At 38.5% G+C, this 14,246-nt stretch overlaps 1 protein-coding gene across 1 annotated transcript in view; it reads right to left on the bottom strand.

Annotated features, from left to right (window-relative positions):
* Positions 1-14,246, bottom strand: part of VWDE (von Willebrand factor D and EGF domains) — an 84,200-nt gene that overhangs the window by 26,289 nt on the left and 43,665 nt on the right. The window contains 2 exon segments of the mRNA XM_088831646.1: positions 4,296-4,426; positions 9,091-9,096. Of these exon segments, the coding sequence (XP_088687772.1) occupies positions 4,296-4,426; positions 9,091-9,096 (137 nt within the window).

The following is a 14,246-nucleotide window of genomic DNA, read 5'->3' on the forward strand; positions in this document are numbered from 1 at the left end:
TATAAATTTTAAAATATATGCCTGGTATAATGGAATGCATAATGAAGAAATAAAACTGACATTGACAGTTTTATTTAGAATACATATGCATCCTAATTTGATATAAATTGCTTTTAACGACTCACACACTTCTTGTGGGTTCAAATCAAATAACTTAGCAATATTAGCCATAAATAATGGATCCCAAGTAATGACTTTTGTAGTAAGAAGAAACATATTTGACTATCTAGTTGACACATAGCAGACTGGTTTTTTACCCAGAAAATCCTTCACTTCTCTTGATCCCACCTTCTACTTGAAACCACCCTTTCTGCCTCCATATACATGGTTTTCAAAGGGCTTCTCATTTTCTTACATGACCCACCTCCCTTGACTACTTCTGACTGGTCCATAGGTGGACCAAAGCTATGCCAATGCTTCAGTTATTTCAGATGTTTAACCTCGTACCATGGAGGATGTTGAGCCAGCCTGGAAGCTTGAGTTACAAGATAAAAAGCTATGGAGCTGTTGATGGCCATGTTTATCACTACTTGGAGAAAGGTAATACCTAGTGAAAGGGAAAAATGAAGCTCATAAACAGAGAAAAACAGGACCATGACAGATACACAGTTCAGTTCAGTTCAGTTGCTCAGTCGTGTCCGACTCATTGTGACCCCATGAATCACAGCACACCAGGCCTTCCTGTCCATCACCAACTCCCGGAGTTCACTCAGCCTCATGTCCATTGAGTCGGTGATGCCATCCAGCCATCTCATCCTCTGTCGTCCCCTTCTCCTCCTGCCCCCAATCCCTCCCAGCATCAGAGTCTTTTCCAATGAGTCAACCCTATGCATGAGGTGGCCAAAGTATTGGGGTTTCAGGTTTAGCATTAGTCCTTCCAATGAACACTCAGGACTGATCTCCTTTAGAATGGATAGATACACACACACATACAAATGCAGACAAACTGAGTCTTCACAATGTTTAAGTCCCAAGTTTAACTTTTTTTTTTTTTTCTTGAGAATTCAGCAATCAGGTTCCTATTGGGATTTTGTGAAAAATGCATTTTCCTCATAATAAATATCATTTTTGCTCAAGCTAGTTCAACTGAATTTATGTAACTTAAAACTAAATAAATTCTAATGAATTCACCCAATTTAATAACTCAATGTCATATCATACTTAAACTTTAAATACTATATTTCAGTATTGAAATGCATTGGTGTCTAAAGAAGTAAAGCAAAAATAATGTTCTGGCTACATAACAACACAGAAAAAGGATATATTTTATTACTAAAATTTAGGTTCAGATATTTTAGAAGTTTATGCCTTGGAATGTTTTTAAGGGCTCAGAAATAGGAGTATACTGATGTTTCAATATTACAGGTCAGCAGGAAGAAGAAGGAAAGAACACACTATGTTCTTAGCTAGCAGAAGCTATCTTGCAGAAAGAGTGAGCCCCATAACACATCTCCATGTTTAAGGGACTGTGTACAGTCTGGCCTAGCAGATAAATCAGTGGCTCCCTTCCAGCAGAGGGGCATGACAACAATCATCAGAGGGTAGTCGTGATATTGACACTAGATGGATGTATGGACTCTTGTTTTGGTTTTGGGTGTTGAAACAAGACTCCAGGCAATGACCGGGAATACAGGGGTTATTTCTACTCCTCTGTTTAGAGAGCCTACTCCAAATGAAGAATAAACAGGGTTCTCTTTATTTTCCATTCAGCAGTACTTTGTGAGTATCTGTATGGAATCCCTAGTGGCTCAGACGGTAGAGTCTGCCAGAAAGCAGGAGACCTGAGTTCAATCCCTGGGGAAGGGAATGGCAACCCACTCTAGTATTCTTGCCTGGAAAATCCCATGGACCAAGGAGCCTGGTGGGTTACAGTTCATAGAGTCACAAAGAGTCAGACACTACTAAGTGATTAACACTCACTTTCTTTCATATGGAATGAGAATATTCTAATAAAAAGAGATCACAGAGGAAAGAAAAACAAAATATTTTCTTATTGTTATAACCAAGATTCAAATAAGGTGTAATGAGAGAAAGAAGCTGCCAAGTCTAACTAGTGTGGTCAAGGAAGGCTTCAATAAAGGAACAGCACTTCTCTTGAAAGTGAAAGGAGACTGCCTTTTGGATACTGGGAGCGGAAATAGATGAGTGCCATTTAGGAAACCTGGAGGGGGATACCATGTGAAAAAACAGTAATGCAGGAAAAAGCATGGGATTTTCTAGAGTACAGAAAGGTCACACCTGGAAAAACAGACAATAGCTGGATCTTGAAGGGTCATTTGTTTCTAGGAAAGCAATTTAGGTTTAATCCTATCAGTAAGTGATGGGATTCTTAATTCTGGATTCTGTAAAGTCCTAGATGCTTTTCGAGTGAATGAAGAAAATGACTGGGTGGATGGAGCTCTAGATAAAAACTTGTTAAAAATGACTACTGCATAAGTAAAAAAGAACATCTGTATTATGCTATCATTCATAGGGAAAAAAAAAGGAATTTACATTCTCCTCTGTGCAAAAGAAATCCAATAAGAATAAACTAAAAAAGCAATGGATACTTTTGGAAAATGGATGGGAACAGGATGGAGAGAAGGAGTAATGCGGAGAGGGACATGGGAATGAGAAGAAAGTGACACTTGCTTGCACTGTATACCTTTTGTATGGCATCAACTATTAGAACCATGATAATATATCACACACCTTCCAAATAAGTATACAACTCAAGTCAACCAGAGTGTGAAGGAAATTCAAAGTGGAATACAAATACGGAAAAAAGAGGGTGGGATGATTTGGGAGAATGGCATTGAAACATGTGTACTATCATACGTGAAACGAATCGCCAGTCCAGGTTTGATGCATGATACAGGATGCTCGGGACTGGTGTACTGGGATGAACCAGAGGGGTGGGATGGGGAGGGAGGTGGGAGGGGGTTTCAGGATGGGGAACACATGTACACCCGGGTCAGATTCATGTCAATGCATGGCAAAACCAATACAATAATGTAAAGTAATTAGCCTCCAATTAAAATAAATAAATTATATATATATATATAAAAAACAAATCCAATAGTATTACAAATAAAATACATAAACACTCTAAACAAGGTGGGAAAGAAAATAGTTAACTTATGTAATTTTGATTCTTGTTAGTGAATATATATATATATTTTTCTATAGTCCTGTATAGAGTTAGAGAATTCCAGAGAATTAAAGAATTCTTTATCAGATATTTGGAGGAGGGAAGTAGTATGAGAAGAAATATCACAATAAAAAGTATATCTGAAAGAACAAAATGTACTTTCCAAGAGAGTATAAACTTATAAAATTCTCTCATCAGATCACTTAATTGGAGTGTGATGATCACATTTGATGTGATGTAATGTGATGTGATATGATGTGATGTGATGATAACATGTGGTTTATTCTGCCAAGAACAACATAATGACAACTTTCTTGAGTGACATTAAAGTGAATGAAATGATATATATTACATTTTCTATTACATGTCTTATTATTTCACTGAGGTTAAAAATTTAGTGGCTCATTTGGAAAGGCTCTACTCATAAAATCTTGAAATAAGATTAATTCTTGTGTATAACTATTTGACAAAGACACATACAAAAGTTATTTCCTCCTTAAATTCTCAATCTCAGAGTGAATTGAGAGAAAAGTAAAAACTTCTAGCTTACCCAATGTAATAAGTACTTTCTAAATTTAAAATGCTTTCCTTAAAATAAAATACCACAAGTAAAGAAAAGGAAGATCATATAAATATCATCAAAAATAAAGTATAATTTGATGCACTAATATTCAAACTGAGTGACCATATCTGTCTTATGTGGTCTCAAGAAAGAAAAACACTTTTTTTTTTTTGCAATTTTCCCATATGAAATCCATAATGGGGAAATATAAAGGATGAGCACAATTATTCCTAACTTTTTGGTTTGTAAAAGGCAATTATTCATAACTCTAAATACTATAATTTAAGCACAGTGTCTTCGATTAAAATGAACTCCATTCTTTGTGTTTTTACATTTCAATAAAGAAGCTGATATCATTTGATATTAATTTCTTATTGTGACTGTAATAATGTGCTAATACCTCAATAAAAAGTATAAAAAACAGTTTAATAGAGTTAGAAAATGAAGAAGCTTTATGGTTAAGCAACTTAACAGTTTTCCTGCTCAACTCTCTGACGACATGACATCCTTTGAGATGATGTTGCTTATTGATACTCCAAACTAAAGAAAACTAATCTGAATAACTCATGAACTTAATTGTTTTTGACATTATAATTAACATACCTTCAGTTTAGTAACTTCACATTTAATTGAAGGTGATTCTTTGAAGCCTTAACCAAAAACTGTCACCATCACACAGTTATATTTTCAAATATTACAGAATCAAGCATTCTAAAGTTCTATAATCTCAGGACCTTGTTTTCAGAAAAAAATGATTTAAAAAATAGAACATATTTTATTTTATTCCAGAAAGAAACTAATTATTTTCAAGGTCAAAATTAAAAGCATATGTAAAATAATATTTTAAAGTCTATAACCAATATTATTTAGTATATTAATTAAACTGTTACATGTTAACAGTAATCTAGTATTAAAAGAAGTATTACCTACTATTCAAACCAATAGAAATAGCAATACAGGTATTATCAGTGCCCAATTATACAGGTTTTGATACTGTTCATGGGGTTCTCAAGGCAACTACGGGAGATCAGTGGAGAAATAACTCCAGAAAGAATGAAGGGATGGAGCCAAAGCAAAACAATACCCAGTTGTGGAGGTGACTGGTGATAGAAGCAAGGTCCAATGCTGTAAAGAGCAATATTGCATAGGAACCTGGAATGTTAGGTCCATGAATCAAGGCAAATTGGAAGTGGACAAAAGGAGATGACAAGAGTGAACATCGACATTCAAGGAATCAGCGAACTAAAATGGACTGGAATTTGGGAATTTAACTCAGATGACCATTATATCTACTACTGTGGGCAGGAATCCCTTAGAAGAAATGGAGTAGCCATCATGGTCAACAAGAGTTCGAAATGCAGTACTTGGATGCAGTCTCAAAAACGACAGAATGATCTCTGTTTGTTTCCAAAGCAACCATTCAGTATTACAGTAATCCAAGCCCACGCACAAATCAGTAACGCTGAAGGAGCCGAAGTTGAACAGTTCTATGAAGACCTAAAAACCTTTTAGAACTAACACCCAAAAAACATGTCCTATCAAGTACCCAGAAAAGCAACCCATTGTCTTCGAAAGGAGGTAGGAAAAAACATAAAAGATAAAAAGAGAGACAAAAGAAGTAAGGACGGAGCTCCATCCTGGGAAGGGAGGCTTTAAAAAGAGAGAAGTTTCCAAACACCAGGAAACACTCTCACTGGCGAATCTGTGGCGAGCCTTGGAACCTCAGAGGGCCACATAACCCTCTTTTTTTTTTTAAGATTTTTTTAAAACCCACAGATTACCCTCCAAATGGTAACTCCCAGTGGAGAAGCAGCGCAGACGCCTGAATACGCCATTAGCAAGTGGGGGCTGGGCAGGGAGGAGCCGGCTGAACTGCTTAGAGAGAGGACTGGGCTTGAATGCCGCGAGGGCAATCTGAGAGAACTGGGGATAGCAAAGCAGACTGGGATAGCTTCCCCGCAAAAAGGCAGAAAGCTCTAACCTAAGACTCCACCAGCCCTGCTCACAGAACAAAGGACTGAGCAGAGCGAGCCGGCTGCAGTTGGCCCATCCCCCATCCCCCACCGAGACAGGCAAGGGAGGGCAGCCAGAGACGGAGGGGGCAATCGTGGCCACAGAAAGGCATCCAGACTGCAAGTAGGCTTCGTTGCTCATCAAGACTTCTTGGGCTCGGGCTGGTCAATATCCGCCTGAGAAGGTGCTCTGGTTGTACACCCAGAAAACCGAGTGGCAGGGACTGGGGAGGCAATAAGTCGCAGCAACCGTGCTCGCCAAACACCTGGTCACCTAAGCTGCTCGGACCGGGGAAGGCACAAAACGCGGGCCCAACCAAGTCTGCGCCTTTGTGGAGTACCCGAGAACCTGAACGTGAGCCACGCAGACCTGGGAAGTGGATACAACCCAGCACCGGTCTTGGACAGTTCCCAGCAGAGCAACCTAGAGCCTCTGCAGTGTAGACGGGGACAGCACAAGCGCTGTGAGCTGGGGCAAACCCAGTGTGGCCGAGACCCTGCGAGCACTCCCCACAGATGCCAGAGATATTTGTCTGCAGCGTTCCTCCCTTCCCAGAACAGGACTGAACAACTGAGCCTTAAAAAGTGTCCACCCGCACCCTAGTGTCAGGGTGGAAATTAAACACTGAAGAGACCAGCAAACAGAAGCTAAAACAGAGGGAACCACCTTGGAAATGTCGGATAGAGTAGTCTAGAGGCTACTCCAAGAATAAGACCAAAAACCAGAGGCAAGAGGCTTAAGCCCGAATTCTGAGAACACCAGAGAATTCCTGACTCCAGGGAACATTAATTGATAGGAGCTCATTAAACGTCTCCATGCCTACACTAAAACCAAGCACCACCCAAGGGTCAACAAGTTCCAGAGCAAGACATACCACACATATTCTCCAGCAACACAGGAAAATAGCCCTGAGCTTCAATATATAGGCTGCCCAAAGTCACTCCAAACCCACTGACATCTCATAACTCATTACTGGACACTTCATTGCACTCCAGAGAGAAGAAATCCAGCTCCACCCACCAGAACACCGACAAAGCTTCCCTAACCAGGGAACCTTGACAAGTAACCCGTCCAACCCCACACACAGAGAGGAAACTACATAATAAAGAGAACTCCACAAACTGCCAAAAGAAAGAAAGGCCCCCCAAGCAAAGCAATATAAGCAAGATGAAGAGGCAGAGAAATACCCAGCAAGTAAAGGAACAAGATAAATGCCCACCAACACAAACAAAAGAGGAAGATATAGGGAATCTACCTGATAAAGAATTTAGAATTTTGGTGGTGAAAATGATTCAAAATCTTGAAAGCAAAATGGAGTTACAGATAAATAACCTGGAGAAAAGGATTGAGAAGATAGAAGAAGGATTAATAAGGACTTAGAGGAAATAAAAAAGAGTCAATATACAATGAATAATGCAATAGATGAGATAAGAAACACTCTGGAGGGAACAAACAGTGGAATAACAGAGGCAGAAGACAGGATAAATGAGCTCGAAGATAGAATTGTAGAAATAAATGAAACAGAGAGGAAAATAGAAAAACGGATTAAAAGAAATAAGGACAATATTAGAGACCTCTGGGACAATGTTAAACGCTCCAACATTCGAATCATAGGAGTCCCAGAAGAAGAAGACAAAAAGAAAGACCATGAGAGAATACTTGAGGAGATAATAGTTGAAAACTTCCCTAAAATGGGGAAAGAAATAATCACCCAAGTCCAAGAATCCCAGAGAGTCCCCAACAGGATAAACACAAGGCAAAATACTCCAAGACATATATTAATCAAATTAACAAAGATCAAACACAAAGAAGAAATATTAAAAGCAGCAAGGGAAAAGCAGCAAATAACACACAAGGGGATTCCCATAACAACTGATCTTTCAACAGAAACTCTTCAGGCCAGGAGGGAATGGCAAGACATACTTAAAGTGATGAAAGAAAATAACCTACAGCCCACATTACTGTACCCAGCAAGGATCTCATTCAAATATGAAGGAGAAATCAAAAGCTTTACAGACAAGCAAAAGCTGAGAGAATTCAGCATCACCAAACCAGCTCTCCAACAAATGCTAAAGGATCTCTCCAGATAGGAAACACAGAAAGGGTGTATAAACTCGAACCCAAAGCAATAAAGAAAATGGCAATGGGATCATCAGTCAGTTCAGTTCAGTTCAGTCGCTCAGTCGTGTCCGACTCTCCACGACCCCATGAATCACAGCACGCCAGGCCACCTGTCCATCACAAACTCCCGGAGTTCACTCAAACTCATGTCCACAGAGTCGGTGATGCCATACAGCCATCTCATTCTCTGTCGTCCCCTTCTCCTCCCGCCCCCAACCTTTCCTAGCATCAGAGTCTTTTCCAGTAAGTCAACTTGTCGCATGAGGTGCCCAAAGTATTGGAGTTTCAGCTTTAGCAACAGTCCTTCCAATAAACACCCAGGATTGATCTCCTTTAGAATGGACTGGTTGGATCTCCTTGAAGTCCAAGGGACTCTCAAGAGTCTTCTCCAACACCACAGTTCAAAAGCATCAATTCTTCAGCGCTCAGCTTTCTTCACAGTCCAACTCTCACATCCATACATGACCACTGGAAAAACCATAGCCTTGACTAGACAGACCTTTGTTGGCAAAGTAATGTCTCTGCTTTTTAATATACTATCAAGGTTGGTCATAACTTTCCTTCCAAGGAGTAAGCGTCTTTGAATTTCATGGCTGCAATCAGCATCTGCAGTGATTTTGGAGCCCAAAAAAATAAAGTCTGACACTGTTTCCACTGTTTCCCCATCTATTTCCCATAAAGTGATGGGACCAGATGCAACGGGATCATACTTATCAATAATCACCTTAAACGTAAATGGGTTGAATGCCCCAACCAAAAGACAAAGGCTGGCTAAATGGATACAAAAATAAGAACCCCATATATGTTGTCTACAAGAGACCCACCTCAAATCGAGGGACACATACAGACTGAAAGTGAAGGGCTGGAAAAACATATCCCACGCAAATAGAGACCAAAAGAAAGCAGGAGTAGCAATACTCATATCAGATAAAATAGATTTTAAAACAAAGGCTGTGAAAAGAGACAAAGAAGGAAACTACATAATGATCAAAGGATCAATCCAAGAAGAAGATATAACAATTCTAAATATTTATGCACCCAACATAGGAGCACCGCAATATGTAAGACAATTACTAACAAGTATGAAAGGGGAAATTAACAACAATGCAATAATAGTAGGAGATTTTAATACCCCACTTACATCTATGGATAGATCAACTAAACAGAAAATTAACAAGGAAACACAAATTTTAAATGATACAATAGATCAGTTAGACCTAGTAGATCTCTATAGGACATTTCACCCCAAAACAATGAATTTCACCTTTTTCTCAAGCGCACACGGAACATTTTCCAGGATAGATCACATCCTGGGCCATAAATCTAGCCTAAATCTAAATTCAAAAAAATTGAAATCATTCCAAGCATCTTTTCTGACTGCAATGCAGTAAGATTAGATCTCAATTACAGGAGAAAAACTATTAAAAATGCCAACATATGGAGGCTGAACAACACGCTGCTGAATAATGAACAAATCATAGAAGAAATCAAAAGAGAAATCAAAATATGCATAGAAATGAATGAAAATGAAAACACAACAACCCAAAACCTCTGGGACACTGTAAAAGCAGTGCTAAGGGGGAAGTTCATAGCAATACAGGCACACCTCAAGAAACAAGAAAAAAGTCAACTAAATAACCTAACTCTACATTTAAAGAAACTAGAAAAGGAAGAAATGAAGAACCCCAGGGTCAGTAGAAGGAAAGAAATCATAAAAATTAGGGCAGAGATAATGCAAAAGAAACAAAAGAGACCATAGCAAAAGTCAACAAAGCCAAAAGCTGGTTCTTTGAGAAGGTAAATAAAATTGACAAACCACTAGCCAGACTCATCAAGAAACAAAGAGAGAAGAACCAAATCAATAAAATTAGAAATGAAAATGGAGAGATCACAACTGACAACACAGAAATACAAAGGATCATTAGAGAATACTATCAGCAATTATATGGCAATAAAATGAATAACTTGGAAGAAATGGACAAATCCCTAGAAAAGTACACCTTTCCAAAACTGAACCAGGAAGAAATAGAAAATCTGAACAGACCCATCACAAGTATGGAACTAGAGGCTGTAATCAGAAATCTTCCAGCAAACAAAAGCCCAGGTCCAGACGGCTTCACAGCTGAATTCTACCAAAAATTTAGAGAAGAGCTAACACCTATTCTACTCAAACTCTTCCAGAAAATTGCTGAGGAAGGGAAACTTCCAAACTCATTCTATGAGGCCACCATCACCCTAATCCCAAAACCTGGGAAAGATTCCACAAAAAAAGAAAACTACAGGCCAATATCACTGATGAACATAGATGCAAAAATCCTGAACAAAATTCTAGCAATCAGAATCCAACAACACATTAAGAAGATCATACATCATGACCAAGTGGGCTTTATCCCAGGAATGCAAGGATTCTTCAATATCTGCAAATCAATGAACGTAATACACCACATTAACAAACTGAAAAATAAAAATCATATGATTATCTCAATAGATGCAGAGAAAGCCTTCGACAAAATTCAACAGCCATTTATGATAAAAACCCTCAAGAAAGTGGGAATAGATGGGACATACCTCAACATAATAAAAGCTATATACGACAAACCCACAGCAAATATTATCCTCAATGGTGAAAAACTGAAAGCATTTCCCCTAAAGTCAGGAACAAGACAAGGGTGCCCACTCTCACCACTACTATTCAACATAGTTCTGGAAGTTTTGGCTACAGCAATCAGAGCAGAAAAAGACATAAAAGGAATCCAAATTGGAAAAGAAGAAGTAAAACTTTCACTGTTCGCTGATGACATGATCCTCTACACAGAAAACCCTAAAGACTCTACCAGAAAACTACTAGAGCTAATCAATGATTACAGTACAGTTGCAGGATATAAAATCAACACACAGAAATCCCTTGCATTCCTATACACTAATAATGAGAAAATAGAAAGAGAAATTAAGGAAACTATTCCATTCACTGTTGCAATGACAAGAATTAAATACTTAGGAATATATCTACCTAAGGAAACAAAAGACTTGTACATAGAAAACTATAAAACACTAGAGAAAGTAATCAAAGAGGACACTAATAGATGGAGAAATATACCGTGTTCATGGATTGGAAGAATAAATATTGTGAAAATGAGTATACTACCCAAAGTAATTTATGCATTCAATGCAATCCCTATCAAGCTACCAACGATATTTTTCACAGAACTAGAACAAATTATCTCACAATTTGTATGGAAATACAAAAAACCTCGAATAGCCAAAGCAATCTTGAGGAAGAAAAATGGAACTGGGGGAATTAACCTGCCTGATTTCAGGCTCTACTACAAAGCCACAGTCATCAAGACAGTATGGTACTGGCATAAAGACAGAAATATAGATCAATGGAACAAAATAGAAAGCCCAGAGATAAATCCATGCACCTATGGACACCTTATCTTTGACAAAACAGGCAAGAATATAAAATTTACAAAAGACAGTCTCTTTTACAAGTGGTGCTGGGAAAACTGGTCAGCCACTTGTAAAAGAATGAAACTAGAACACTTCCTAACACCATACAGCAAAATAAACTCAAAATGGATTAGAGAGCTAAATGTAAGACCAGATTCTATAAAACTCCTAAAGGAGAACGTAGGCAAAACACTCTCCGACATAAATCACAGCAGGATCCTCCAAGACCCACCTCCCAGAATATTGGAAATAAAAGCAAAATAAACAAATGGGACCTAATTAAAATCAAAAGCTTCTGCACTGCAAAGGAAACTATAAGTAAGGTGAAAAGACAGCCTTCACAATGGGAGAAAATAATAGCAAATGAAGCAACTGATAAAGGATGAATCTCCAAAATATACAAGCAGCTCCTGCAGCTCAAGTCCAGAAAAATAAATGACCCAATCAAAAAATGGGCCAAAGAACTAAACAGACATTTCTCCAAAGAAGACATAAAGATGGCTAACAAACACATGAAAAAATGCTCAACATCCCTCATCATCAGAGAAATGCAAATCAAAACCACAATGAGATACCATTTCACACCAGTCAGAATGGCTGCCATCCAAAAGTCTACATGCAATAAATGCTGGAGAGGGTGTGGAGAGAAGGGAACCCTGTTACACTGTTGGTGGGAATGCAAACTAGTACAGCCACTATGGAGAACAATGTGGAGATTCCTCACAAAACTGGAAATAGAACTGCCATATGATCCAGCAATTGCACTCCTGGGCATACATACGGACGAAACCAGAACTGAAAGAGACACATGTACTCCAATGTTCATTGCAGCACTGTTTATAATAGCCAGGACATGGAAACAACCTAGATGTCCATCTGCAGATGAATGGATAAGAAAGCTTTGGTACATATACACAATGGAGTATTACTCAGCCATTAAAAAGAATGCATTTGAACTAGTTCTAATGAGGTGGATGAAACTGGAGCCTATTATACAGAGTGAAGTAAGCCAGAAAGAATAACACCAATACAGTATACTAACACATATCTATGGAATTTAGAAAGATGCAAATGATAACCCTGTATACGAGACAGCAAAAAAGACACAGGTGTATAGAGTCTTTGGGACTCTGTGGGAGAGGGCGAGGGTGGGATGATCTGGGAAAATAGCATTGAAACATGTATATTATCATATGTGAAACGAATCACCATTCCAGGTTCGATGCATGATACAGGATGCTCAGGGCTGGTGCATAGGGATGACCCAGAGGGAGGATAAGGGGAGGAGGGAAGTGGGAGGAGGGTACAGGAAGGGGAACTCATGTACACCCGGGGCGGATTCATGTCAATGTATGGCAAAACCAACCAATATAATATTTTAAGATAGTTAGCCTCCACTAAAAATAAATAAATGAAGTTAAGCTTGAGACTCCATAAAAGTCTCAGCAAAAAAAAAAAAAAAAAAATGGTCTATGGTTATATAAATAATCAGATCAAGTTTATTGAGAACAGATCTATTTTTTAAACAAGTCTTAATTTGGTTATATTTGGTAAAAATGAGGGTGATTTTAGGGAGAAAATGATGTTTCAATAAATGTTAAATCCCAGTTTGTTAATGGCGGTCTACCAATGGAGGTAGTAAGACTCATTTCTTGGATAGTTCCTTGCTGTTATGTGGTATTCATGTAAAATTTAATTGAATTCTTAAAGAACACCCTAAGTTTGTTTCTGAAGCTTATCTCAGTGATCTATCTTTGAATGAAGATCAGATGCCTTGTGACCTGCAACCAGGACTAAAAAAAAAAAAAAGACATAATTTAAAGGACTGTCTCCAACCTGGATGGAAGGATTTTTTACAGAAGAAACTACACTACACCAGGATGAGAAGATGACGACATCAGAGGTAGACAGCTTGCCCAAGATGCTGGACCTGATTCATATGATCATTTATGTTTGCTTGACTTCTTAGCCCTCTGCATATAAATCAAATGCTTTTCTACCATAGGCCTGATCCTATGCTAGTTTTAGAAATTAATCCAATTGTCGGGTTTGTAGACATGTAAAAGCTCATTCTGCTTATACAAAAACTCTGTTAGACTTGTGCCATCCTAATGTCCTTAAACCATGGCAACAGTCTGCCTCTAAATTGGAAAATTAAAAACAATAGCTGGAAATCAGAGTCAGGTCTATGGGAGATCCAAGATGGCTGCTTGGCTTTTCCCAGCTCCCTGACAAACCTCATTTTTTATCTGATGGGTTAAAGCCTCCCTGGCTACAGGGCCTCCATAATGAAAAATCACGGAATATTAAGTTTTGTAAATTGTTAAATTAAGTTTCTAGTTTTTTTAATGTCTAGTGTTTACTAAGACTCACTGCTGAGACCATTCCTTGTTACGTGATACTGCTAAAAGATTTAATTAAGTTATTAAAAAGGACACTCTAGGTTAGTTTCTAAGGCTTATCTCAGTAACCAATCTTCAGATAAAGGTCGGATACTCCATAATGTACAACCAGGAGATTAACACCAGACTATAATCATTTAACGAATGAAGTCAGGTGACTTGGGGTATACCAGGCTTTATCTAATGAAAGTTCTTGACTTATAATTCTTATTTTACTAATAACTGCTAGCTATGGCTATATTATTTTCTATGTCACTTGTTTCACTGAGCCTGTGATATAATGCTGAACTGATAGTTCCATATGAGATCAATAATTGTAATAATGTGACTCTGGGTATGGGAAAAAGTAACAAGAGGAAATATTTTCCTGGACCAGGAGGCTAGTAAGACAGTGGTCCAGAGACTTTTGCTACTTGCAAGGCCTGGTCCAATTTTAGCACACTGAGTGGCCCATCACTTCCCTAGACCTGGGAATGAGCCTTCCCAGCACCGCGGGACACAATGGCCATGAAATGGTGTCACATGGTCAGATATGTGGCTATGAAGGGACCCTGCTGACTGGAAGTTG

The sequence above is a fragment of the Moschus berezovskii genome, chromosome 3, assembly GCF_049115385.1.
Source record: "Moschus berezovskii isolate FMDL1 chromosome 3, NW_MosBer_1.0, whole genome shotgun sequence".
NCBI lineage: Eukaryota > Metazoa > Chordata > Mammalia > Artiodactyla > Moschidae > Moschus > Moschus berezovskii.